This window comes from Calypte anna, chromosome Z (genome assembly GCF_003957555.1).
Source record: "Calypte anna isolate BGI_N300 chromosome Z, bCalAnn1_v1.p, whole genome shotgun sequence".
NCBI classification, from domain to species: domain Eukaryota; kingdom Metazoa; phylum Chordata; class Aves; order Apodiformes; family Trochilidae; genus Calypte; species Calypte anna.
In genome coordinates, this window is record NC_044274.1 from 34366877 (window position 1) to 34390844 (window position 23968).

Here is a 23968-nt window from a genome sequence, read left to right on the forward strand (position 1 = left end):
GCAAATAACACTCCTTGGAAAAGTATACCTAATTTTGGGTAACTTTTTTGTCCAAATGTTGAGGTTATATGCTTGACAAAATGTCTTTCACAGAGCTAAGAGCTAAGCTACTACAGTTTGAAGTGAGCTTTGATTATGACAGCGTTCGTATCTTGTTCCTCCACCCTAGTATTTTTCTTGGCTATTTGAAAAAATGCTATAGAATTATCATATTATAATTGCTAGCTGTGACTGCAATTCTCTGGTTGAATTTAAATCTCTGTTGTGAGAGTTCTTTAATTGATTAGCAGTCCTTATATCACTATTCTGGCAAGCTCTATCAAAAATACTGATACACAGTAATAATCAACTCCCAAATATTGTATTTTGCATTGCAATAAATACAAATCTCTCCTGGCAGAGAGAGGCCTGGGGGTACTGGCTGATAACCAGTTGAACGTGAGCCAGCAGTGGTCCCAGGTGGCCTGAAAGGCCAATGACATCCTGGCTTGTATCACAAATAGTGTGGCCAACAGGAGAAGGGAAGTGATTGCCCCCCTGCACTCGGCACTGGTGAGGCCTCACTGTGACACCTCACTGTGTCCAGTTCTGTGCCCTTTACTTCAAGGACACTGAGGTGCTGGAGCAGGTAAAGAGAGCAACAAAGCTGGTGAAGGGACTAGGGGGAAAGTCATATAAGGAGAAGCTGAGGAAGCTGGGGTTTTTTAGCCTGGAGAAGAGACTCAGGGCCACGACCTTATCACTCTCTGCAACCCCCTGAAGGGAGGCTGTAGTCAGGTGGGAGTCGGTCTCTTCTCCCAGGCAAAGAGTGACAGGATGAGAGGGCTCAGCCTGAAGCTGCCCCAGGAGACACTTAGGTTGTATATCAGGAAGCACTTCCTTACTGAGAGGCTGATCAGACATTGGAACGGACTGCCCAGGGAAGTGGTGTCCCTGGAGATGTGTAAGGAAAGGCTGGATGTGGTACTTAGTGCCATGGGCTAGCCAGTGTGGTGGTGTTAGGTCATAGGCTGGACTTGATGATCTCAGAAATCTTTTCCAGCCTCAATAATTCTGTGATTCTGTGAAATGAAGTTGGCTATTGCATTTTTTTTTCTTTTTTCTCCCCTTCCAGTTAATAAACTTTATTTAGCTTGAATCGTATTTTGTCATTTCTGTGGATATGTCTTCTAGGGAATCGTCCTTATATTTTTCTGTCTGCTCGTGTGCATCCTGGAGAGACTAACGCAAGCTGGGTTATGAAGGGAACCCTGGAATATCTTATGAGCAATAATCCAAGTGCCCAGTGTTTACGACAATCTTATATTTTCAAAATTATTCCCATGCTTAATCCAGATGGTGTCATCAATGGAAAGTAAGCATAAGTTTACGCACAAATATGTAACCTGTACTACCAAGTCTTTGTATCTGCAATTTAAAACGAGAAAAGCCTAAACTAATATCTGAAACATACAAATGCAATACATAATATGAAAAAAAACACTTGCAAAATTGCAAGGATTCTTCAATTTTTTGCTTTTGCAAAGGCAGATGCATTGTTCCATAAAGTTTTATAAAAAGTAAGTTGATTTGTTCATAGATGATCATCATTCCTCTGTGATTTGACATGTCATTTTCATTATTTCATGTTTTGGATAGGTATAGAGTACTATATGAGAACACAGCTGCTTTTAGAAAAAGCTGAAGAAGTTCATGGTTCTCATGAAAATAACAGTCATTGTATCTCAGAAAGCTTTTTGCATATTTTTTCTCCTTTTTCTTAAATTACAGTTAGAAGGATGTTGTGGATATGGCTGTTGTCAAATGGTAAAAGGGGGAAAGTTAATCGGTGTGCAAGAGGAAGGGTAGGAGGGTATCCTGGTTAACTGAAGTTACTGATAGTAACTCATTCACTAACTACAACTTCTAAGAAATGTAAAGGGTATGTCAGAACCTTACGTTACTGCTGTGAGTAAGCATTCAGTGTTCTCTATATGGTTACAGGGAATTTTATGAAATGGAAATTTAGATATGGTTAATCTACAGTTCATTCTTCACTAATTATGGGTAATATTTTAAAAGATTTTATGAATAAAATAATAATAATAAAAAAACAGTTATGGATTTGAGTGAAACCCTGTCTTTATATCTAAAAGCATGTATGTAACGGAACATCTGGAATTAAATAATCCTGAATAGAAGTCAAAGTTTAATGCAAGGACAGTTGAGAAGTCTATCTCAGCAGAGACAATTTAAAGACCAATAAATGTACTGCAGATGACTGCACCAACATGAATTTCTGCAAGTTAAAAAGTTCTTGTGGAGATGTTTATTTGTTTTGTGGGGGGTTTTGTTGGTTCTGGTTTTGTTGGGTTTTTTTCATTCTTGTTTTTCTCACAGCTACTTGTCTTCATGTTTTAAGTCTTAAATTCCTGGTTGTCATTGGTCTTTATTTTATGAAAGTCACGACACCAAAGCTGTAATGATACCATATACTAAAAATTAACTGATTTTGGACTAGAATTTGAGTGGAATCACAAACCTTCAGTTTCAGCAGCAAATAAGAATGTTACAATTGACTTCATGTAAGAAGCTACTTCTAATTATTTTTAAGTTTTCTCTAACGTAACTGTAAAACCCCAAACACTTCTATGGTTTGGCATATTAGAAAACTAAAATTGGTCTCATACCAGACTCCGTCCAAAGAAGCAGTGGTAATGAGGAAAACTTGAGGTGGGGGGAGGCTTTTTTAAAAGTACTATAATACAGACTACATATGCATTTTTCCACCCCCCCACAATAGCCACCGTTGCTCTTTAAGTGGAGAAGATTTAAACAGACAGTGGCAAAATCCAAATCCAGATCTGCATCCCACTATTTACCATGCTAAAGGTTTACTGCAATATCTGGCTGCTATAAAACGTTTACCTTTGGTGAGTATGTGTATGTAAGCAATTCAGAATCCTTTTAACCTTGTCTGTGTAGCTGGTCCATAAAGTAACCATTTTAATATGGTCTTGTAAACTGTGTCACACTTAAATTTGACTCTGAGAACTGGTCTTATTCTAACCTTTAATCTAAATCTGTTTCCTTTGCTAGGGTACAATGTTAAACCTGCCTTAGATTAATTCAACATTTCTTTCTTTTCATAAGTTAATTAATTATGTTAGGAATTGTGTTTCCTAATTCTTTGGTACTTTCATCAGTACAAGTACTTTTTTTTTTTTTTTTTTGGTCTTGATTTTTCTTTTTGTCTTTTTTTTCTTACTTTTATAAAATGTTAATTCCATATGCCTTGTCTTTGTTTTGCTAAATGACTTACTTTAGGTCTACTGCGATTATCATGGTCACTCTCGTAAAAAGAATGTATTTATGTATGGCTGTAGCATCAAAGAGACAATGTGGCACACAAATGTTAATGCTGTCTCATGTGACCTTATGGAAGACCCTGGTTACAGGGTAAGTTTGATGTTTGTACCTTTTTCACTCGACATAAATTTGGAATATAGTTTTCAAATAGCTTCCCAATAGTATTTTGTGCACATACTATAAGCAGACTTATTTAGAATTACCTCTAGATCGTGTGTTCAGGGTAACCTCAGAGCTTTGAACATTGTATACTGACACAGCTAAGGGGGAAATCACTGACTTACAGAATTGCTGTGATTGGAAAAGACCTCGAGATCACTGTGCCACATCTATATGGTTTTTTAATAACTCTGGGGATGGTGACTCCCCGACCTCCGTGGGCAGCTTGTTACAGTGCTTGACTACTCTCCCAGTAAATAAATTCTTCCTTCTATCTAGTCTAAGCCTCCCCTGGTGCAAAGTCAGGCCATTTCCTGTAATCCTATCATTACTTCCTTTAGAGAGGAGACCGACACCCAGCTCACTACAGTCTCCTTTCATGCAGTTGTAGAGAGCAATAAGGTTTGAGGCTCTTTGTACCAATATATGCTTTTTTTGTGTTTAACATTACCATTGCAATAAACACATGGAAAGTATGCTTCTGTACATGTATAATTAATGGATGAAAAAAAGTCATTTGAGCATGGCAATCAATATTCTAGCAACAAGATACTAAAAATACTGAATTATTCTGATAAATACTAATTTTTTGTGTATGGATAGGCTAGATTTGTCCTATAAAGATGTGCTGTTAAGGCATATGCCTCTAATACATATTCGTAATAAACAAAGAACATCCACTGCGGTGCTTTCAGGAACGCCTAAAAACGCGTTGCCTGGTTCTTCTGTGCAACGCTTCTGCCGCCTTGTGGCGATTGCCAGTCTGCAATATAGTGTGTCCAAGCCGTGGGTCCTTTTTAGGGGGAGAGAGGTGCGGAGTTAAGGTAGAAAAGCCTGTGAATGCATGTTAAAATGCTTGCTATACACCTGTGAGTGTAAATGTGTAAAGTTGCTTTCAGATTTTTTTATAAAATGTCCCTCAATTTAAATAAAAGTTCTTTTGCTCCTTGATTTTCTTGTATGATTTTATGGATGCTAAGTCAGATGCCAGTCAAGTCTGCTGCTCAACATGTTTTTAGGGAGTTTTGTCCCTTTAGCCTGCACTTCCATAGCACAGAAAAGACAACAGGTGATAGGAGTTGCAGGAAGAGGTGTTTGGTTTCAGGCAGGTGGACTGAAATGGTTGTGCAACCTTGCAGTGCTCACTGTATATAGGTTAAGCATGGTCATATGTTTTGGCTTAACTGATACAGATAAAAGCAGGAACTAGTGTAGTCATTTAGCATTAGTCAGATGCATATATCTGCAAAATTGTTTCTTGTCTTTTTGCAAAGAAGTAATGTATGGAACTTTGGAAGTTAAATTTGCACCTAGTGATTTGCTGAATACAAGTGAATCTTATGTTTTGATAAGACTCTGTGTTAAGTCTGCAAATTAGTTGTCCAACCAGTCTGAAGCAGCTTCATTTGAGCCAATTTAGCTCTGTGGATTGGCAGGAGGGTAACGATCACCTGGAGAGTTCTTTTGTATCCTGATTACTGCCCACGTGACTAACAATTTTAATGATGGAATCTGAAAAAGAGGATTTTAATAAGAAATGGTAAACCTGTTATCACTTGAACATGCTGGGGTTTGAAAACCCACAATAGGGAAATGTTCTTATACTTGTTCTTTTAATTCATATTGCAGCCAATTTTTTTAAACTGTGCAATTATTTCCCTCCTCCTGCTTACATAAGTGAAATAAAAGAAACCCCGTATTTTTCAAATTGCTGTACTACAGGCACTCCCCAAGATCCTCAGCCAAACTGCCCCAGCATTCTGCATGGGTAGCTGTAGCTTCGTAGTGGAAAAGTCCAAGGAATCAACAGCACGGGTTGTTGTCTGGAGAGAGATAGGAGTTCAAAGGAGCTACACAATGGAAAGCACCTTATGTGGATGTGACCAAGGCAAATATAAGGTAAGAAAATATATCAATTAAATTTGTTCTTGCTTTATAACTTTTTTCCCATTTGCATTGGTATCTTGTTCCATAACTTCACTTGCTTGCTTGCTTTAAACTTACAAAACTTGTCTAAGGTCTCTGTAATATTTGCAATATTACAGGTTGTGTAACAGTCTTCATCTGTCACTAAAACCAAGTATGTTATGCTTACTGGCTGTTTTATCAAGAATAATATTAATTATTGCTTGCAACACATCTGTGCATGTAGTAAAAAGAATCTGAACTGTTCTTTCTCATACGTTATTATAAATTGGTAGTAATAAATGCCAATAGTAGAATAAAAACTTCCTTCACACAGGGCAGTTTCAGACTTCACCATGGCAATTCCTGGTTCATCAGCAGGTACTTAATAGTGCCCCTTACAGAATTTTCCTGTGTAGCTCCTAAATCAAAGTACTTTCATATCATGTTACCAGAAATACAAATTCTCCTGAACTAATCATAGTTGTTTGACCTCTTCACTTCAAATATTTTTTCAGTTTGTCTCTCTTCAAAAGTGTCAACAGGGCTGGACATTTGAATACAAAAAGTGACCCTGTTTGTAATTTCTCACAATTCTTACTAGTAGAAAACTTGAAAGAAAATATTTCTAGGGAAAAAAGGAGGATCACCACCATACCATATATCTTCAGCTTCTGTCATTGGGTTAAATTTATCTACAAATTGAAGCAAGTTTTTTAAATGGACACTTGGAAGAAGTCAGTTTCCTTGGCTTGAATGTAGTTTTTAGGACTGCTGATCGAAAAAAGGACCTCAAACCTCAAATAGGATGCATCACAAAAAGAAGACCAGAAAGCTGGGATCAAGGGTAGTGAAGAGGGGGCAGGGAAAAAAAAACACCACCAGCCATGTTTATCTCTGGGGATAGAAGGACAGATATTTTGGTAGGAATTCTAGCAGGTCTGTAACTGTTAAATTAATTACTTGATTTTCTCAACAGCAGAAACATTCCACTGTTCTCAAAATATTCTTTTATTGCTCAGATGATATAATTATGGACCTTTCAAAAATGATAACTCATCCAACTTGCTTATTTTGAAATTTCCAGAGTATTCTTAGAAACATGAACCTTCATGGCTTTAGCAATCTTTCTACAGAAAATTCTTAAGAAAGCTGAATTGAAGCTGTTTTTTGTGAACCAGTTAACCTGCAGTCCTTCTTCAGTAAGGGAGGAAAAGCACCAGCTGAATTCCCTGGAAAAATCATTATTTCAAAAGGGAAGTTCATTCTTGTGTGTGATACAGACTAATCATTGAGATCAAATTACTGTTCTGTCATTCATTTTATTTGGAATAAAATAGTTTGTCAGGCTGTGAGGTCTTAGTTATTCTCTGAACATACAGGAAGGTTCTTTATTTTTTCTTCACACTGAAAATGCTCAGACTTAATAAGAAAATGTATCTTAAAAGGCCAAGGTGACTGAACAACAAAAAAGAGAGCAGTATTTCTCCAACAAGAAGGGCAGAGAGATAAAAAGGGTCGTCTTTTTTTTTTGGGTGGGGGGGTCGAATTTGGACCAGCAGCTCTGTGAATAAAATTGTGGTATAAATTACATGACATATTTCATTGTGTTATTCAAAACACAGAGGAGCTGAACTGTAGAAATAACCTGCGCTCCTATTTCCCACCCCAGAGGACACGTCACATGGCATGAGGGACTGTATATCAGTGTGTAATGGTCTGAAACATTTTTCCAGTCTCCTTCCAGCTTAGTGTTTTCAATGAATTTTGTTCAAAGCACAAAAAGAATTGCTGAACAATTCTATTCTTTGTGAAAAAAATGCCAAGTCTGCTACTACTGAGTAATATCAGAACATCACCTGTTTAAATTTTATTTTACTCAGACAAGGGTGATGCTAGACTATTTCCAACCAGGAAGCTGTTGAACTGAAGTAAGCAATTCTTACTTGAGTTTAGGATCTCTGGTGACAGAGTTTTCTCTCAAAGCAGTCTTGTTTTTATTAGTTTTCACTGCATTGAGAATTAATTCTACACGTACTGCTCAGTCATCTGTTATTCAAGATACTGAAAAGGAAATGTTAATCAAAAAGATGCTCCAGGATCTACTTTGGAGGATAATTAAGAAATCAGACAAAAGAACAATTTCTTCAGTAAATCAGACCATCTGAAGACAGATAGTAGTTCTTTTTCTGATTGGAAATCAGTAAGTTTGGGAGTATTGCTTAATATTTTGGTTTGATTGAGAAGATTTGATCATCTGGAAATTTGATGATTAGCATAAAGAGAAGACTTCAGGAGATATAAGATTTAGTCAACAAACTTTGCGAGTTACTAAGATCCTTAAGTCTCTACATTTTGAGTTTTCAAAAATGATCACATCCTTTTAGCCTCTGCTGAGCAAGAAAGTAGAACAAGATGAAGCTTTACCGTCCAAGTGGCTATTCCAAATCTTAGTATGGCTGTTTCCATTAATTAAATACACATTACAGGAAGATTCTTCTCAACTTGAGGTCACACTTTGTTGTGCCCTTGTTTTGCGTCTTTGCTTTCAGGTAGCAAAGTTCGTCACCAAGACACTATTCCTGCAAAGGTATTTTCGTGGCATGCTTGCTAAGGAAGATTTAAACCAGCCATCTGAAATGTTACTCTCTGGAAGAAAGACAGTTTTATAAAATGTAAAGAAAAAGGAATTAAATTTTAGTGCATATTTAAAAAAAAAAATGGGTAAGGGGCAAAAAAAGCAGCTACTTCTATGTGGTTTTTGCTTGAAACAATACTTGAATGCTTGTAGCACCCAAGGAACTTCAGTAGGTCACAGTTAAAGGTACTAGAGCAACAGCTGAAGGTGATTAGAAGATCCAGAGGAGGCGTGTCATCAAGGCTGAAGATAAACTTCACCTCCGTTCCCTTAGGGTAACTTTTTAATGTCACTGACCAAGGAGAATGGTTGGAACTAGAATATCTTTAAGGTCCTGTCCAACCCAAACCGTTCTATGATTATTTCCTGAAAAAGACTTTGAGTTGCTTATTTCACAGAAGTTAAGAGATTTGGCTGATGGAATAATAACAGTAGATTAAGATATTTGGTGGCTGGTATTGCCGCCTGGTTTATGACTTAAAGAAATGGCAGTAGCCAGACTTTGGCATGGTCTTTTACTGCAAGTATGTAGACCCTTTCAGTTCAAACTTTGTCAGCCAGGCATTTCACAGTTTCACCTCCAGTCTGATCCATTTAGGTGTCTCTTCAGTTATATTGTCTTTCTGCTGTGCTGAAAATAGCAGCCACAGAACTTGCACACGCTATTTACTTTTCTAACAATTGTCTTTGCACTTTCTTTCATACATACTCTTATCCTTTTTTTGATGTAGAGCCACTCCTACTATACTGTCTCTAAGGAATCTGCCAACTAATGGTAACTTCTCCAGCAACAGATGTAGACAATGACTGGAGAAGTTTCTCAGCCATCAGGTTGTGCACATTCAGCAGTCTGTGTAACAGTGAGATTACTGTTACCCTTCCTCTTCTGCACAGTTGTTACCTCTTGTCCTTAATGTTATTTTAATCTCTTTGGGGCAGGGACTATGTCTTCCTGTGATTAGCATAGTGGAGCCCCAGCTATGATTGGGGTCTTCGAAAGTTACTGACGTGCAAACAAACACAAAACAAAAACAAAAAATTGGCCTCTGTGGATAAGGTACTGCACTGGGAGTGAGGAGAACTGGTTTCTGTTCCCACCGGGGTCAGTGACATGCTGTGAGACACTGTGCAAATCGCTTCAACCCTCTCTGCCTCCATTTCTCCATCAGTAAAGTGAGGATAATTCTTCCTTTATTAATAAAGTGCTTTGAAACCTACAGCACAAAAGAATTATAAAAGAGGTAAGTAGTATTAATATTAACAATAATATTAAAATATACAACACTTGTTCACAGGTTTCTCTGCCCTTTGGGTGGAGTACGGTATTTTTAGAATTGCGGATATGGCTTCAGCTTTCTTGTTACTTAAAAAGCACCTTGTTTTTGAAGACTATCAAGGAAAAAAACTTCAAAAAACAACAACAACAAAAATGTTCTATTTATTAAGTGTCTGTATGTTCAAAACAGAAGTACCGGAAGAATTTTGGACTGTGACTTTTCTGGAGCAACATAATACTTTATTTTAAACCTTGCAGTTGAAAATACAGCATTCAAATACAATATACAAAGGAAAGGTTGTCTGTGCTTTTTTAGTAAAGAATTCCTGCTTCATTCTTTTTGTCGTCTGTTTTCCTGCTTGATGACTTTGTTTACCACCAGCTCCTGGTTCTTCTGCATACTTGCTTGCTTTTTCAAAACCCTTTTTTAACTACCACTTACATTAAGAGACTTAATGTAAGAGACATTTACATTAGATGACTTAAACTAAAATTCTTCTAAATTGTCCTAAGAAGTAGAAGTTGCAAAGAGGGAGGTTGAGTTGGCTTATGGCTTTAAATAAAGCCATACCATACAGGGTCACTCTGGAATATCGTTCTTTCTTCTTAAAAGTAGTTGAGATCACTGCTGTCTCACACAAGAGGTTCTGTCTGTACATACTGCACTGCTGACTAAATTAAAAGTGTAGAATTATCTGAAGACAAGCTTCATCACCTATGTAAATGTAAACTTGGAGAATGTTATGCAAATTTTACCTCCTAAATGTTCTTTGCAGAGAATAATGCCTTGGAATGTCATTTTGAGTTAGAGAACAGTTAGAGCTTTTGATACTTGCTGGTTTTATTTACTAAGTGTGTGAACAGGTAACACATGTAGTCTCTTAACTAACAGGAAGCAAAGAGTGTTTATGTCAAGGAGTAACTACATTGCCTTCAGTAATCTTATTTAGTGTCAGAACATAGCAATGAACTTGATTACAGCTGCAGTTTGAACTCAATTTTTTTTCATTCTGTTGGGACTTCTGTAGAAGAATAGTTTATTTGAAATCTTAACATCTGAAATTCCTTTTTATAATTTTTTTCTCGGGTTTTTAAAATAATTTAGTTATAAACTTGGACATGATCTCCATCTCTCTTCCAATGCCACTTTGTAAAGTCCTGTTAATAATGGTGTGCTGGAAGTGTAGAGTAGGAAGCTCCAAATAAATATAGATATTTCCAGAAATGTCTGTTCAGACTTAGAGAAATAACGTAGTTCTTCTCTGAGTTTTTGCTGATACTTTTGCTAAGTGTTTACAGTTCTTACTTTTTCTGTCTTTAGAGCAAGAGAGTATATTAAATAGAATAACGTTTTAAATATTAATTCTGCCGTATGTGTGAGTCCATCTGAATGTACCTATTTTGTACTTTTAAATCTTTTAAAACTAGGGATTGCAGATAGGGACAAGAGAACTGGAGGAGATGGGAGCGAAGTTCTGTGTTGGCTTACTACGTTTAAAAAGGATGACCTCACCTGTGGAATACAGTCTGCCTTCTAGTCTGCTGGATATTGAAAATGAGCTGATTGAGTCAAGCTGTAAAGTGACAAGGTACACATTTATATTTACCTTTTTTAAAATTCTTTTTATTTTCAGGAAAATTATCAGTTTTTCAAGTGGAGGTAAAGATTCTCTATCAAATGATCTTCAGTCATCAAAAATAATGTTCATGTATTGTTGTTCATGACCTGTTAGTGTAACAACCTGAATATACCGGAAATGTATTTTATTAATTTAGATTATTCAAACTTTTAAAGAAAAGAGTAAATACAGAGTTGTATGTCATATTTGATGCTGAGTTAAATGCTGGCAGTTTTAAAGTCATCAGGGACTTGTTCTGTGAAGTAAAATTCAACAGGTCTTATATCTCAGTTGTCTCATAGAGCAATTTTTAAAAAAAAGTTTTGAGGATTCACCGCAAATTAGCGATTTAAATTGTACAAACATCTTTTTCTGAAAATCTGATTAAGTAAAGCAGAGTTTCAGACTTTAAAAAAGTGTTAGATTAGAAAAGAATAAGATTTACATACGAATATGTTACCACTCGGCATACTTACAGCTGAGGTTTTTATAGTGGCCTTGGCTCCAGCTCCAACTTAGCTAAAACAGTATCTTGGAAATTTGAGGGAAAAATGAAAGTTATTACTGTTTCTGTGCAACTGAAACAAGGAGGTGCTTGAGACTAAGATTTTTGTATAGATGCTAGACAAATAAGCAACTTGTCCATAGACGATAAAAGACTAGCCATATGAAAGGCAGAGATGTTGTTTTTGTTCACTTTAGTTCAGCACTTAAACACCTAAGCATTACCAGAATGTTGAGTACTGCAGAAGAATGCAACTTGTGTTCCTAGCTTAGCATTTACAGGTAGTAATAAAAATTACCTATAAGCTAGAAAGCTATAAGAACAGTAGGAGTAGTACTGGATCCCCCATTGTCATTTGCTCACTGGTACAACATTAAAATGCTTGTAATGGATTAACCTTTACTGTCAGGTAAAGTTTTGTTCTTGTGTAAGGCTTTATTACTGACTCCAGGAAGAAAGAGGATCAGAAAAAAACTTCGAAGTAACCTACCCCTACCAGGGTGTAAGCCTCAGTGAAATGGGGAGAGAGGCTTATGGCAGAAGCTAAAAAAAAGCAGAAAGTGCTTTGTGCAACTTTCTACAGCTGTTGAAATGGCATCTGCATGGTGTCTACAGTGCAGGTGAAACATAGCATTTTAATTGCTAAGAATTCCTCGGTGTTGTTTACTGTGCTGAGGTAACGTTGGTACCAAAGCAATGATAGCAGCGGAGAGCTGTGCTTAGCATTTGTAACATTATTGCTTAGGGTATCACTCTAAAATTTCATTTCATGAAGGACATGACTGGCTGGTTAGACAAGGGGAGGAAGTGGAGACTGTCTTCCTTGACTTCAATAAAGTCTGTGACACTGTCTGCCATAAAAAGCTTATGTAGAAGCTGATGAAGTATTGACTGGATGAGCAGACTGTGAGGTGAACTGAAAATTGGCTGAAGCATTGGGCCCAGAGAATGGTGATCTGAAGCACAAGGTCTAGATGGAGGCCAGTAACTCAGGGCTTACCACAGAGCAAATTCCCATTTCCAGATGACACCAAACTAGGAGTGGCTGATCTGGAGGCACCCTGACCCTCCCTCAGCTGCTCCTCACAGGACTTGTGCTCCAGCCCCTCATTGCCCTTCTCTGGACATACTCCAGCACTTCTGTGTCCCTTTTATAGTGAGGTGCCCAGAACTGAACACAGTGCTCAAGATGTGGCCTCAACAGAGCTGACTACAGAGGGACGATCACCTCCCTATTCCTGCTGGCCACAGTGTTCCTACCACGAGCCAGGATGCCAGTGCCCTTCTTGGCCACCTGAGCACACTGCTGACTCATGTTTAGTCGACTGTCAACCAATATCCCTAGGTGGTCCCTTTCCAGCTTACAGCTCTCTAACCATACTTCTCCAGGTCTGCAGCTTACCATGGCATTGTTATGACGCAGGTGCAAGACCTGGCATTTGGCCTTCATACAATTAACCTTGGCCCATTGCTCCAACCTGTCTGGGTCCTGCTGTAAGGCTTCCCTACCCTCCAGCAGATCAACACAGCCACCTATTGTGGTGTCATCTGCAAATTTACTGAGGGTGCACTCAATCCTCCCATCCAGATCATTAATAAAGATAATAAAGAGAACAGGCCCCAGGACCGTGGAGGGGACAGCCTGTGGCTGGGCACCAGTGAATTCAGTTCCATTCACTACCACTCATCCAGCCAGTTTTTTATCCAGTGCAGAGGGTGTTTATCCAAGCCTTGCACCATAAGTTTCTAAGAAGAATGCTGTGGCAGACTGTGTCAGAGGCTTTAGTAGAGTCCAGGTAGACAATGCCCACAGCTCTTCTTCATCCAGTAGGAGACTCATCTTGTCGACTAGGTTAGTCAGACAGGACTTAAATATATTTAAAATATACTAAAACTATTATTATATAATACTAAAACTAGAAACAGTTTTATTATTATATATTATAATATATATATTATTATTATATAATACTAAAACAAGAATTAAAAAACCTTAGTTGCACTTTGAAACAAGATGTAGTTGTGAATAAATAATCATCAGGGTGGCAGTGAAAGACAATCCCAGATTCCCACATAACTTTACATTAATAGCTCCTTCCGATACAGAATCTGTTTTAATATTGTCTCTTCAGAGAAACTTACTACCTCAGTTCACAAGTAGTTAGTGGCTGTGCTTTGGAAAAAAATTAAATTCTGGATTTCTTACCTTGTTAATGATGGTGTGGCCTTAAAAGAGCACCTGTTAAATTGAAGAATGTTGTGACTAAGTCACTCCCTATAGCATCTACCAGAGAGCTAAAGACACATTAGAAACAGTTAAGCATCAGGATGGGATAAAAAAAGGTAAGGAGTCATATACCCACTTGTCTTCTAAGAGACCATTTTGCATGAATATATTCACAAACCCCCCAATTCTAAAAGTATTTGAATAAAAGTGAATAAAAAAGTAACTACAGTTCATTGCCTTCTTTCCAGAGTAGTGGGGGGAGAAACAATTGGTTATGCTTCAGTGGCATTAAGACTAAAATATTTTGTATAGTTGTAGCTTACTTTCTGTATGTTCTAATCCCATCTTAAAAGTGATTTGATAAATCAAAACTATTTATACAGAGACTTACTCCATTGAATTCAATGGAAATGCTTTCTAGTTAAAAAGAGGATGTTGAATCAGACACCTAACAGGAGAACATTTTTCAGAGAAAAGTGCAAATTGTACTCCTGTCTGGGTCACTGCTAGAATATTTGACTAATATCACACTGTCCCTTTTTAAAAAGTGTGAATTGTCTTAAACTTTATGTGTAACTGTGGCAACCTCATGTACAACCACTGATTTGTCTGTCAAACATCATCAGAATCGTTTAACCATAGGTACATAAGCAATCACCTCCGATTAAAAATATTTTGAAATATTTAAGTACATAATACTTATAACCAGGTAAAATGTTGTCTAGTAAATCTAAAGTAATTTGACTAAATTTAATTTGTCTAATTTTAGTATCCTGAGGCAGGAACGACCCATCTCTATGCATGATAATGAGAGTTTGCTAAAAGGATAACTGGGTTGACTACTTTTTATTTTGACAGCCATGTGCCAGCCATATATGTACATCATTTTGGCATAAAAAAGAAAGTATAATTTTGTTTACAGTACCTCTACTATTAGAAATAAAAGTGTCATAATAATTTATTTTTGCACATTATCTTCTTTCTTTGCTAAAGGGATTAATACTACCATAGGTGCAATTATGAGCTGGACCAATTTCCAGGGGCTCAGAACCTGACTTCTGCCATATACATTGGGTCATTAGACTTTTTCCTTCAGTCACTTGGAAAAGTGTCTGGAGCAGTATTTTTCTCCCCAATAAATTTGCCCATATGATAACTAGCCCATGTATCTGTGGGGTCCAAATTTCCTATCTTGGGTAGCACTTATATGTCTCAGCACACAGTTTAAAAACCTGTACTGTTTATCAATGACGATGCTCAAGGGAGAAATTACATGTCATTTATTTTTAGGGACTGATATATTCAGAACTAAAACATACTGTAAACAGTTTCTACTCAAAGTTCATCTCTTTTATGGGATAATGGAGATACAATGTTCCTCTATTTTGGATATTATTTATAATAAATTTTAACACAACAGTCTTTTTTAAATGTGTCACAGTTTAACACTGGCCCTGCAATTAAAATGAGTGACAGATGCTCTCTATTAATCTCTCTCTCCTCCCTGATAAGAAAGGAGAGAGAATAAGGGAGAGAGACTTATGGGTTGGAAACTAAACTACACAACTTTAATGAAACAGTAATGGTAAATAGGAAAAATTACTAAATATATACAAATATACAAATATGCAGGGAAATTGATACCACGTTCCTTCCCTCTTTTTCCCCCAATAACTCTCATGTCACCACTGAGGCTGCAGGGCAGCCCTGGGAAAGTCCAGGCTGGACACAGGTATGGGCTGGCACGGGTCAGGACCACAGGCAGAGGAACAGACAGAATCCTTCCAGGATGCTGGGTGAAGGAAGGGAAGCAGGAAGGGCAGGCAGCTGGAAGCAGGAAATCTGGGCAAGGGCTTGGCCCTTGTGATGCCTCAAATTTATACTGAGTATGACATATATGGGATGGAATACTCTGTTTGGTCAATTCTGGCATCTATCTTGTCCTTTCCTCCCCAAAGGAGAGCTGCAGGTGGGCCCTCTTTATCTTCCTGGAGGGTAAAATATTCCTCAGAGCTGAGCAATGTCCTTGGCTCTGCATACCAGTCTCTAGCAGTAACTATAAACATCAAGTGTTATCAGTCCTAGAAGCAGACACTGTCTGAGAAACTTGCTGTTAATTTCAGCAAGTGCAACTACTTACAAGAGACTTAGCTAAAAGGAAAAGTACAAGACAGAAAATCACCTTTATCCTGGCCCAAACCAGGATAAAATGACTTTTATTGAAATCCACTTTGAACTGCCTAAGGAAATCCTCAAGGATGTTACAGTAGATAGGTATTGATGAGACCTTTCCTCCTCTTCCTCAGAGAAAAAAAAAAAAAAAAAAAAAAAAGGTGGAGTAATATTCAGAACTAAACAGCTGAAGAAAAGTGTGGTTCATCATGGATTTTTCTCTTTCTTTTATAGTCTGGACTTTGGGTTTTTTTGAGGGATCTGTAAGTAGGTTCTATTTAATCAGTATTTTTGTATGATCGGTGAATGAGTTTTCAAGGCTATGCAATACTTTCTTTGTAAAGTAAAAAATAAAATACTAGGCACTGCCTCAAAATACTGCAGTTGATTCAGATTCCGTAATCTTATTTCATGTTATCTTGTGTGTGTGAGAAGTACTTAAGAATATTTTACTACAAGGCTACAACTCATTTCCATAGGGGTCACTACCCCTAGTGATGCTTCCAATAAGATCCAGCAAGCTCTTGAGCTCTCCTTTTCTGCTTCTCAGTCCAATGATAATTTAATGTATAGAAGTCAGTATCTGATAGCTCTAGGTATTACAGCTGAAGCACAGTGGAATTGGGCTCCCTAGATGTATGAGACCTCAACACTGTTTGGAAAGTTTGTGTTGTAGGGTTTTCTTTCTGTCCAATGCCAGTAAGGATCTCTGGCTACTTTTCTGTGCATCAGAAATCTCTGTCTTTTTAATTAACAGGAAATATATATTAATCTAATTATTTTCTGTTCCTTAGTTCTTTAACACCTATTGTCTTAGTTCTTTGTATGCCAAAACATGAAATAAATTGTTCATTGGTCCTTTGATTCAATAAGTGTGTTGAAAGTGCTGAAGTAGTTGTATTTCTGTACTGTTCTAGACAAAATATTAAACATCTATCAGCTGAGGTACCTTTTTATTAGGTATGGATTCTGTTGAGTCCTGGAAGTATACAAAGAGCTTCTACTGAGTAAAATTTAAAAGCTTCATTTCTGTTCTTCTTCTGAGACACTCATAGGCCAGAAGATAGTCACACAGTTTCGTCCTGTAAAGGCACAGATTCCCATTCCCATTATTCACTGTATTAGAAGTACTGCTTATTCTTTCCTTATATGTACATTACTTACCACTAGAAATGAGTGAGAAGCGACCTCTAGAAAATTATGGTAAAAATTAATGAAAAAGTAGTATGAGATTAGATCTTACACAACAGTAATGTTCTGGTAATGTTAAGAGTAGAGCAGTGAATAAAATTGTAGTTGCTTCCCTTTATATTTTGGATTTCACTGGTGATACTTTATAAAAACACAATTTTAATGCTTCAGAGGATAAGCAGGCAGGTTTAAACATTACAGTCTAAATACTATAACCACTGCTTTTATTTTTTTGCAAATTATTTTGACAGTTTCTCAAATTCTGTTTTGTTTTACTGGTTGTACTTAAAATGACTAAACAAAAGTTAATATTTTAAAATATACCTCTAGTATTCTGTTACACATATGCTCCGTTTCCATTAGTTCATTTTGAGCCATGTCTGAAACATATTTGACTTATGAAGGATAAAGCAATAAGCAGATTTATTTCCCTCTGGCAGTGTGCTTTAACATTCTAAGTGATGACTGAAACACATAATTTTTCTTTACTTTTTTCAAACACATTTGCCAGTGTTTTTGCTCCAGTTCCAAATGGAAAACATTAGACTAATTGTAATACTGTCCTCAAAGTAAGAATTACAGTTGGCATGCTGACAGGTTTGATAGGTTCTGTGTGCAAAGAAAAAAAACCATGTGACTGTAGTCATAACTGTTAGTACTTACTAGAATGATCTTTTGCACAGTAACTTGACCTCTTTTAGAAAATTCTGGTGGTTTAATTGATTGTTTTGAGGCTTTTTGGTGTGTCCTGGAACATGGTGTATTTTTATTTGTTAATTTGGCTTAATTATAGCAGTGGAGCAGACTGAGCTTTTGGGACCCAGTGTTTCTAGAAAATGGTAGGAAAAGTAGACTTGTAGACTGCCAAAAGGAGCTGGGGGAAAGAAAAAAACTGATGAAAAATCAATTTCCTGCACTTAGTCTTACACTTGAGGAAAGACATCAGACTGGTGGAGCAAGAAGTAAGGGGTACGTGCAGTGAGAAAGCATCCCAAGATCTTGCAAAGCATCTCTCTGAGCTTCCAGAAGCAAACTGGATTTCTTCTACTTTATTTCCCTTACCCTTAGTAAGTCTTAAACTATATCCATTGTCATAGTTGGAGGAACTAAAGGAGGGCTTTCAGACTCTGAGAGGGGCAGAACACAGAGGGGTCTATTCCTTCCTTTTTCCTCCCCATACCCTATAAAGCTCAGGCAGACCAGCAGCCCCACACTCTTTGCTCCTGGCTGCACCGCTGTTCCCCTGTGCTCATCAAAGTCCACATCCATCAGGTGCTGGGGAGAGCTGGGGACGCCCCTCCTGCATCAGCCCAGCTTCACTGATAGATCCCCCATTGTTAACTAGCCAGTTGACTTCTGCCAAATGCATATCCCAGTTTTTCAAAGTCCCATCACCCATGCTTTCAGGGTGGTTTTCAGCAAGCCATTGTAGTGTTTGATTCTTCCAGATGCTGGTGCATGATAAGGGATATGGTGTATCCATTTTACACCATGCTCTTTATCCCAGTTGTCAATGAGATGGTTTTTGAAAGAGTCCCATTGTCTGACTCGATCTTCTCTGGGGTACTGTGACACCACAACACTTGCCTTTCAAGCCCCAGAACAGTATTATGGGCAGTGCCATGAAGCACAGGGTACATTTCCAACCACACAGAGCTTGCTTCAACCATTGTGCTTACCCCGGTGAGTCTGAGGGAGTGTGATGAAATCAACCTGCCAGGCCTCTCCATATTTGTATTTACACCAATGTCCCCTGTACCACAAATGTTTTAACCATTTAGCCTGTTTGATTTAAGTCCACAGGCCCATTGGTACGTTGCATCTCACCCTTGGTGACCTGAAATGTCATGGGCCCAGCGAGCTAAGAACAGTTCACCTCTGTTCTCCCAGTCTAAACCTGTTTGAAACACTTTAGCTGCCTGGTCCACCTGATGGTTTTGCTGCTGTTCTTCACTGGCCCCACTCTTAGGTACATGGTGTCCATGTGCCACACCCTTACCCTCAGTGTCTTTAACCAGGCAGTGATATCTTGCCACAGAGTGGCAGCCCAAATAGGCTTCCCCCTGCACTGCCAGTTGTCCTGTTTCCATCCCTTCAGCCACCCCCACAAGGCATTTGCTGCCATCCATGAGTCAGTGTAGAGCTAAAGCATTGGCCACTTTTCCCATTCAGCAGTGTCCAGGGACAGCTTGAAGGCTTTTACCTCTGCAGATTGCCTGGATTCACCATCCCCCTCAGCTCCTTGAGCAACTTGTGTAGGACTCCAAACTGCTGCTTTCCACCTCTGCTGACTTCCTACAAGACAGCAGGATCCATCGGTGAAGAGCACAGTTCACTGTCTCATCTGGTGGCATTCCAAAATCTTTACCCTCTGGCAAGTTTGTAATCACCTCCACGATGCCTGGGTGATCAGGGCCTTATTTGACCTCACTGTGTTATCAAGACAATCCACTTACTGCAGGTGGCATCAGTGTCATGGTGTGTAGATGAGATCCTCCCCTTCAACGTCCACTTCAGAACTGGCAGATGGGTACCAGGAGGAGCATTGCCTCAGTACCAATAACTTCTGAAGCAGCTCAAACACCTTCAGAAGCAGCCAATATTTCTCTTTTAGTTGGAATGTAATTGGCCTCTGAACCTTGATACTGCTGACTCCAAAACCGGAGGGGTTGACCTTCGAGTCTCATGGGGTGCTTTCTAACAGAGGCTCCAGATGGGACCATTATCACCAGTTGCAGTGTAGAACACATTTTTAATCTCCTGTCCTGTTCAGACAGGTCCCAGGGCCGCTGCATGGACTCTCGTTTTATCTGTGCAAAGGTCTTGTTGCTGCTCAGGGCCCTACGCAAAGATGTTTTTTTTTCAAGTGACTTCCTTAAAAGGTTTTACAATCTGGGTGTATCTGGGAATGTCCATACTCCAAAATTCCACCGTACCCAAGAAGTTCTGTGTCTCTTATCAGTGGGTGAGGACATGGTTGCAGTGTTGCTGACCACATCCATAGGGGTGTGCTGGCACCCATCTTGCCATCTAACTCCAAGGAACTGGATCTCTCTGGAAGGTCCCTTGACCTTGTTTCTCTTTATAGCAAAACCAGCTTCTAATAGTATGCAGATTACCTTCCTGCCTTTTTCAAAGACTTCTTCAGCTGTATTACTCCATACAACAACATCGTCAATGTACTGCAGATGGTCTGGAGATCCACCCTTTTCCAGTGCAGTATGGATCAGTCCATGGCAGATGGTGGGACTGTGCTTCCATCCCTGAGCCAGTTGGTTCCAGGTGTTCTTGATGCCCCTCCAGGTGAAAGGAAATTGGGGCCTGTACGCTGCTGCTATGGGAACTGAGACCATCTTTTGACTTGAGCAGTGTTGATAGTTGCATGTCACTTGGCTGCCTTAGACTCCAGTTCATACAGAAGCTCCAACATATCTGGAACAGCAGCATTCATTGATGGTATAGCTTCATTTAGACCACAGTAGTCCACAGTCATCAGGCCATACAGGACTGTTGAAAGGTGAGTGAGTCTTGCTGATTCCCCTTGGTTCTCTAACTGGCGAATAAGGTTTTATGTGGGGAGCAGGGAGTCTCTGGTGGTACAGTACTGGAGATGATGTACAGTGTTAGAAGCAGTTGGTACCTGCTGTTCCTCTACCCTCATCAGGCCCACCACAGAAGGGTCATCTGAAAGACCAGGCAAGGTAGACAGTTGGTCAGTGCCCTCGGTTTCCACAGCTGCTATGTTCCACATATACCCTTTTTGGGTCCTTGAAATACCCTTTCTGGAGAAAGTCTATACTAAGAATGCAGGGAGCATCTTGCCCAGTCACTATACAGTGGGTCTCCCAGTCATTTTTGGTCAGGGCCAGTCCAGCCTCCACCACAGTCAGTTCTTGAGACCCTCCTGTGACTCCAGAGATGGTGACAGAGTCTTCTCCTTTGTGATTCAATGGCAGCAAGGTGCACTGTGCACCAGTGTCTGTGAGGGCTCTGTATCTCTGTGGTTCTGCTGTGCCAGGCCACCAAATCCACACTGTCCGGTAAACTTGGTTATCCCTCTCCTCCACCTGACTGGAGGCAGAGTCTCTCTACTCTGTACAACACCCACACTGAACAGAAGGGTTTGTGTGGCAAACTGGACTCTCATTGTTACTTCCTTGACTCACAGTTGGGCTGGAGACCCATCTGCTGGGGCCAGCAATGGGTGTTTCTTGGGAGACTAGAGCAGCCATCCTTCTGGAAACATTACCCCCAGTGGTATTACCTTGGAGGTCCTGTACTCTTGCATGTAGGGTCACAATGGGTTTGCCATCCCATACACTCATGTTTTCATGAAGGTTACATAGAGTCGACCACAAAAACTCTATGTTGAGTTCTGCTTACCCTGAGCTGGCATCCCAGGGAAGCACCTATTTTCAACAGCTGATACATTAATCCATTGAGGAGAAAAACGAGTGTTACTCTCCTTCACCATCTTGGATAACTTATCATGCAACTTCTCAAAAACCTCAAAGAGGTTTTTAACTCTTCAGCCAGGTTTTCCACAGCTGAGACACGAGCCTTTAGGGGGCTGGAGACACTGTCTTTGTACTGTCTTGGCTAATAAATTCACTGACAATTGGTGGTGTTTCATCATGTCCCCCAAAGACCCTTCCCCCCAAAATGTGGGAGTATCTAGCTGGGACACTCAGTATGAGCTTTTTAGGCAGAGGCCTCCTGCATGGCACTTTGTCAGGATCTTCAGGTGTTGCCCTATCACCATAGATGACTTCCCAAACTGCCAGCTCCCTCAGATATCTGATGCCTCTTTCCACGGTGTTCCATCTAATAGGGTGACATTTGATATCCTCCTTGTAACGATTTAGGCTTTTTACTGCAGACAAAAGGCATTTCCTAAGACTCTAAGTACCGCTTACCTCCCAATTACCTTATCAGTGCCCCCATCTCTGATAACGATCCCAGCTGCGGCATCTCTCTGCCCTCCAGCTCTATCATATGCGCCCCCCTGTCCCAGACACTCAGCATCTGTGCAGTCAGTGATTCACCTTCATCACGAGCATAATCCTTTCTTAAATTTCTTATCTCTTTTAGAGACGTAGATTGGACAATTACCTCAGGTTCCAAATCACTCTCCTATGTCGTTCCTGCCTTGGGCTGACTCTCAGTGATCAGGATTTTCTGTTATCTCTGAGTCGTCATCATCATCATCATCATCATCATCATCATCACCCCTCCTCGGGCGTTCCAATTTCTTCAGGTGTTTTCTGCGGGCTGTGACAGTGGGACAAGGGCTGGTTCTGAGCCAGGGGGGGAGGTGTCCCTGGCAGCGGGAGCGGGGGCAGTTTCCCTGCACAAATATCGAACATTGAACCACCCCTGGAACATGTTCAGGCACAGCGATAACCAAAACATGTAACACCAACCATCACCGAGGCCTCCAAACTCTGGTGGGTCGAACTTGCCAGAGAATGGAGCAAAATAATTTTCATTCATTTCATTAATTTTCATTCATCGGAGAGCCTCTAAACTCTTCAATCAAATTCCCAACCAAACTCATTCCTACAGAAATCACTATTTTAACATAGAAAACTAACATGGCTGGGAGATGGGACGCTACAGAACTACATGCGTAGATGAGTAAATTTAAAAAGTCAGTACACAACAAGTCTTTCACCAACACCATTTTGAAAACACTTTTTTTTTTTTCCTTCAATGTCCAACTTTCCAGTATTTTCAATTAAAAGGAAAAGACAAACTTAAAATCATGTCCCACATTTGGATGCCAATTATTCTGTTACAGCTTAGCAGTTCGGGCAGACTGAAAACCAAAGGACAGAATTATTTTCTCTTAACCCCCAAAGGGAAGATAAAAGGAGAGTAAAGACAAGGGACTTAAAAGTTGGAAATAAAAAAAAAATTGAAACAGATTTACTATTACAGGGAAAAGGATTTAACATAAGGAGTAAAGACCAAAAAATACAAGTATATACATATATATATATTTACAACCTGATCATGATGCTGGCAGGCATAGGTGCCTGAGGGCCCCTCGTGTCAGGGCTGACTCAGGAGGGGGGTCCACGCTTTTACCCCCATCCAATGGATGTGGACTCTGACGAGCACAGGAGGAGCTGATGGTAAAGCAGCACAGGGGAACAGCAGCCAAGCACAGAGCAGGCAAAAGAGCTCAAGAGTGTGGGGCTGCCGGTCTGCCTGATCTTTATAGAGTATGGGCAGGAAAAGGGAAGGAATAGACCCCTCTGTGTTCTGCCCCTCTCACAGTCTGAAAGCCCTTCTTTAATTCCTCCAACTATGACACCCACACATTTGCATACTACATCTTTTCATTGACCTGGCAGTAAATGCTTTTCCCTTCCTACTGTTAGCGTGGAGACAAACACAGAACCACTCGGGAGAGGTTATATGTGGTGCTTTATTTCGAGGCCCCGGGAACCAGGGGTACGCACCCAAATCTGGCTCCGAAGTCAGTCACAGCGTGGCCACAATGTACCGCGGAAAATTTCGCAATCTAATTACATATTCAACAGGTTACAGCGTTTTCTAATACATATGCATGTGTAGATTGCTTCTTCATTGAGTTGCGACACTGGCCCCTTCTTGGCCCCTTCTGCGCTTGTGTGCCTCTCTCTGGTGGTCGTGGGGATGAAGGAAGTAGTCTTCCTCTGATGAAGTAAGACATCTTCCTCTCTGGGTCCTTTTCACCTTCCTTCTCTTGGTTAATGTCCAGCGGGTGTGTGATTGCTTCCAAATTGTTTTTACGACCAGCTTCCTTTTATCTCTACTCGACTAACTTTGATATGCAGAGTCTTACCCTTATCTCGCTACTTAAATGCTGAGTACTTGCTCCCAACAAAGCACCATTCTTTACAAGGTAAAACATTTACATGTTTCCACAAAGTACCATTCT

At 39.6% G+C, this 23968-nt stretch overlaps 1 protein-coding gene across 5 annotated transcripts in view; it reads left to right on the forward strand.

Annotated features, from left to right (window-relative positions):
• AGTPBP1 (ATP/GTP binding protein 1) overlaps window positions 1-23968 on the forward strand; it is a 64289-nt gene that overhangs the window by 31194 nt on the left and 9127 nt on the right. For 3 of the 5 annotated variants that reach the window (XM_030467513.1, XM_030467515.1, XM_030467514.1), the window contains 5 exons: window positions 1174-1354; window positions 2783-2912; window positions 3307-3438; window positions 5230-5406; window positions 10755-10915. In XM_030467513.1, the coding sequence (XP_030323373.1) occupies window positions 1174-1354; window positions 2783-2912; window positions 3307-3438; window positions 5230-5406; window positions 10755-10915 (781 nt within the window). Of the gene's footprint in view, window positions 1-1173; window positions 1355-2782; window positions 2913-3306; window positions 3439-5229; window positions 5407-8989; window positions 9292-10754; window positions 10916-23968 lie in introns of those variants that run through there. The other 2 variants (XR_003988682.1, XM_030467516.1) reach the window with 2 other exon arrangements.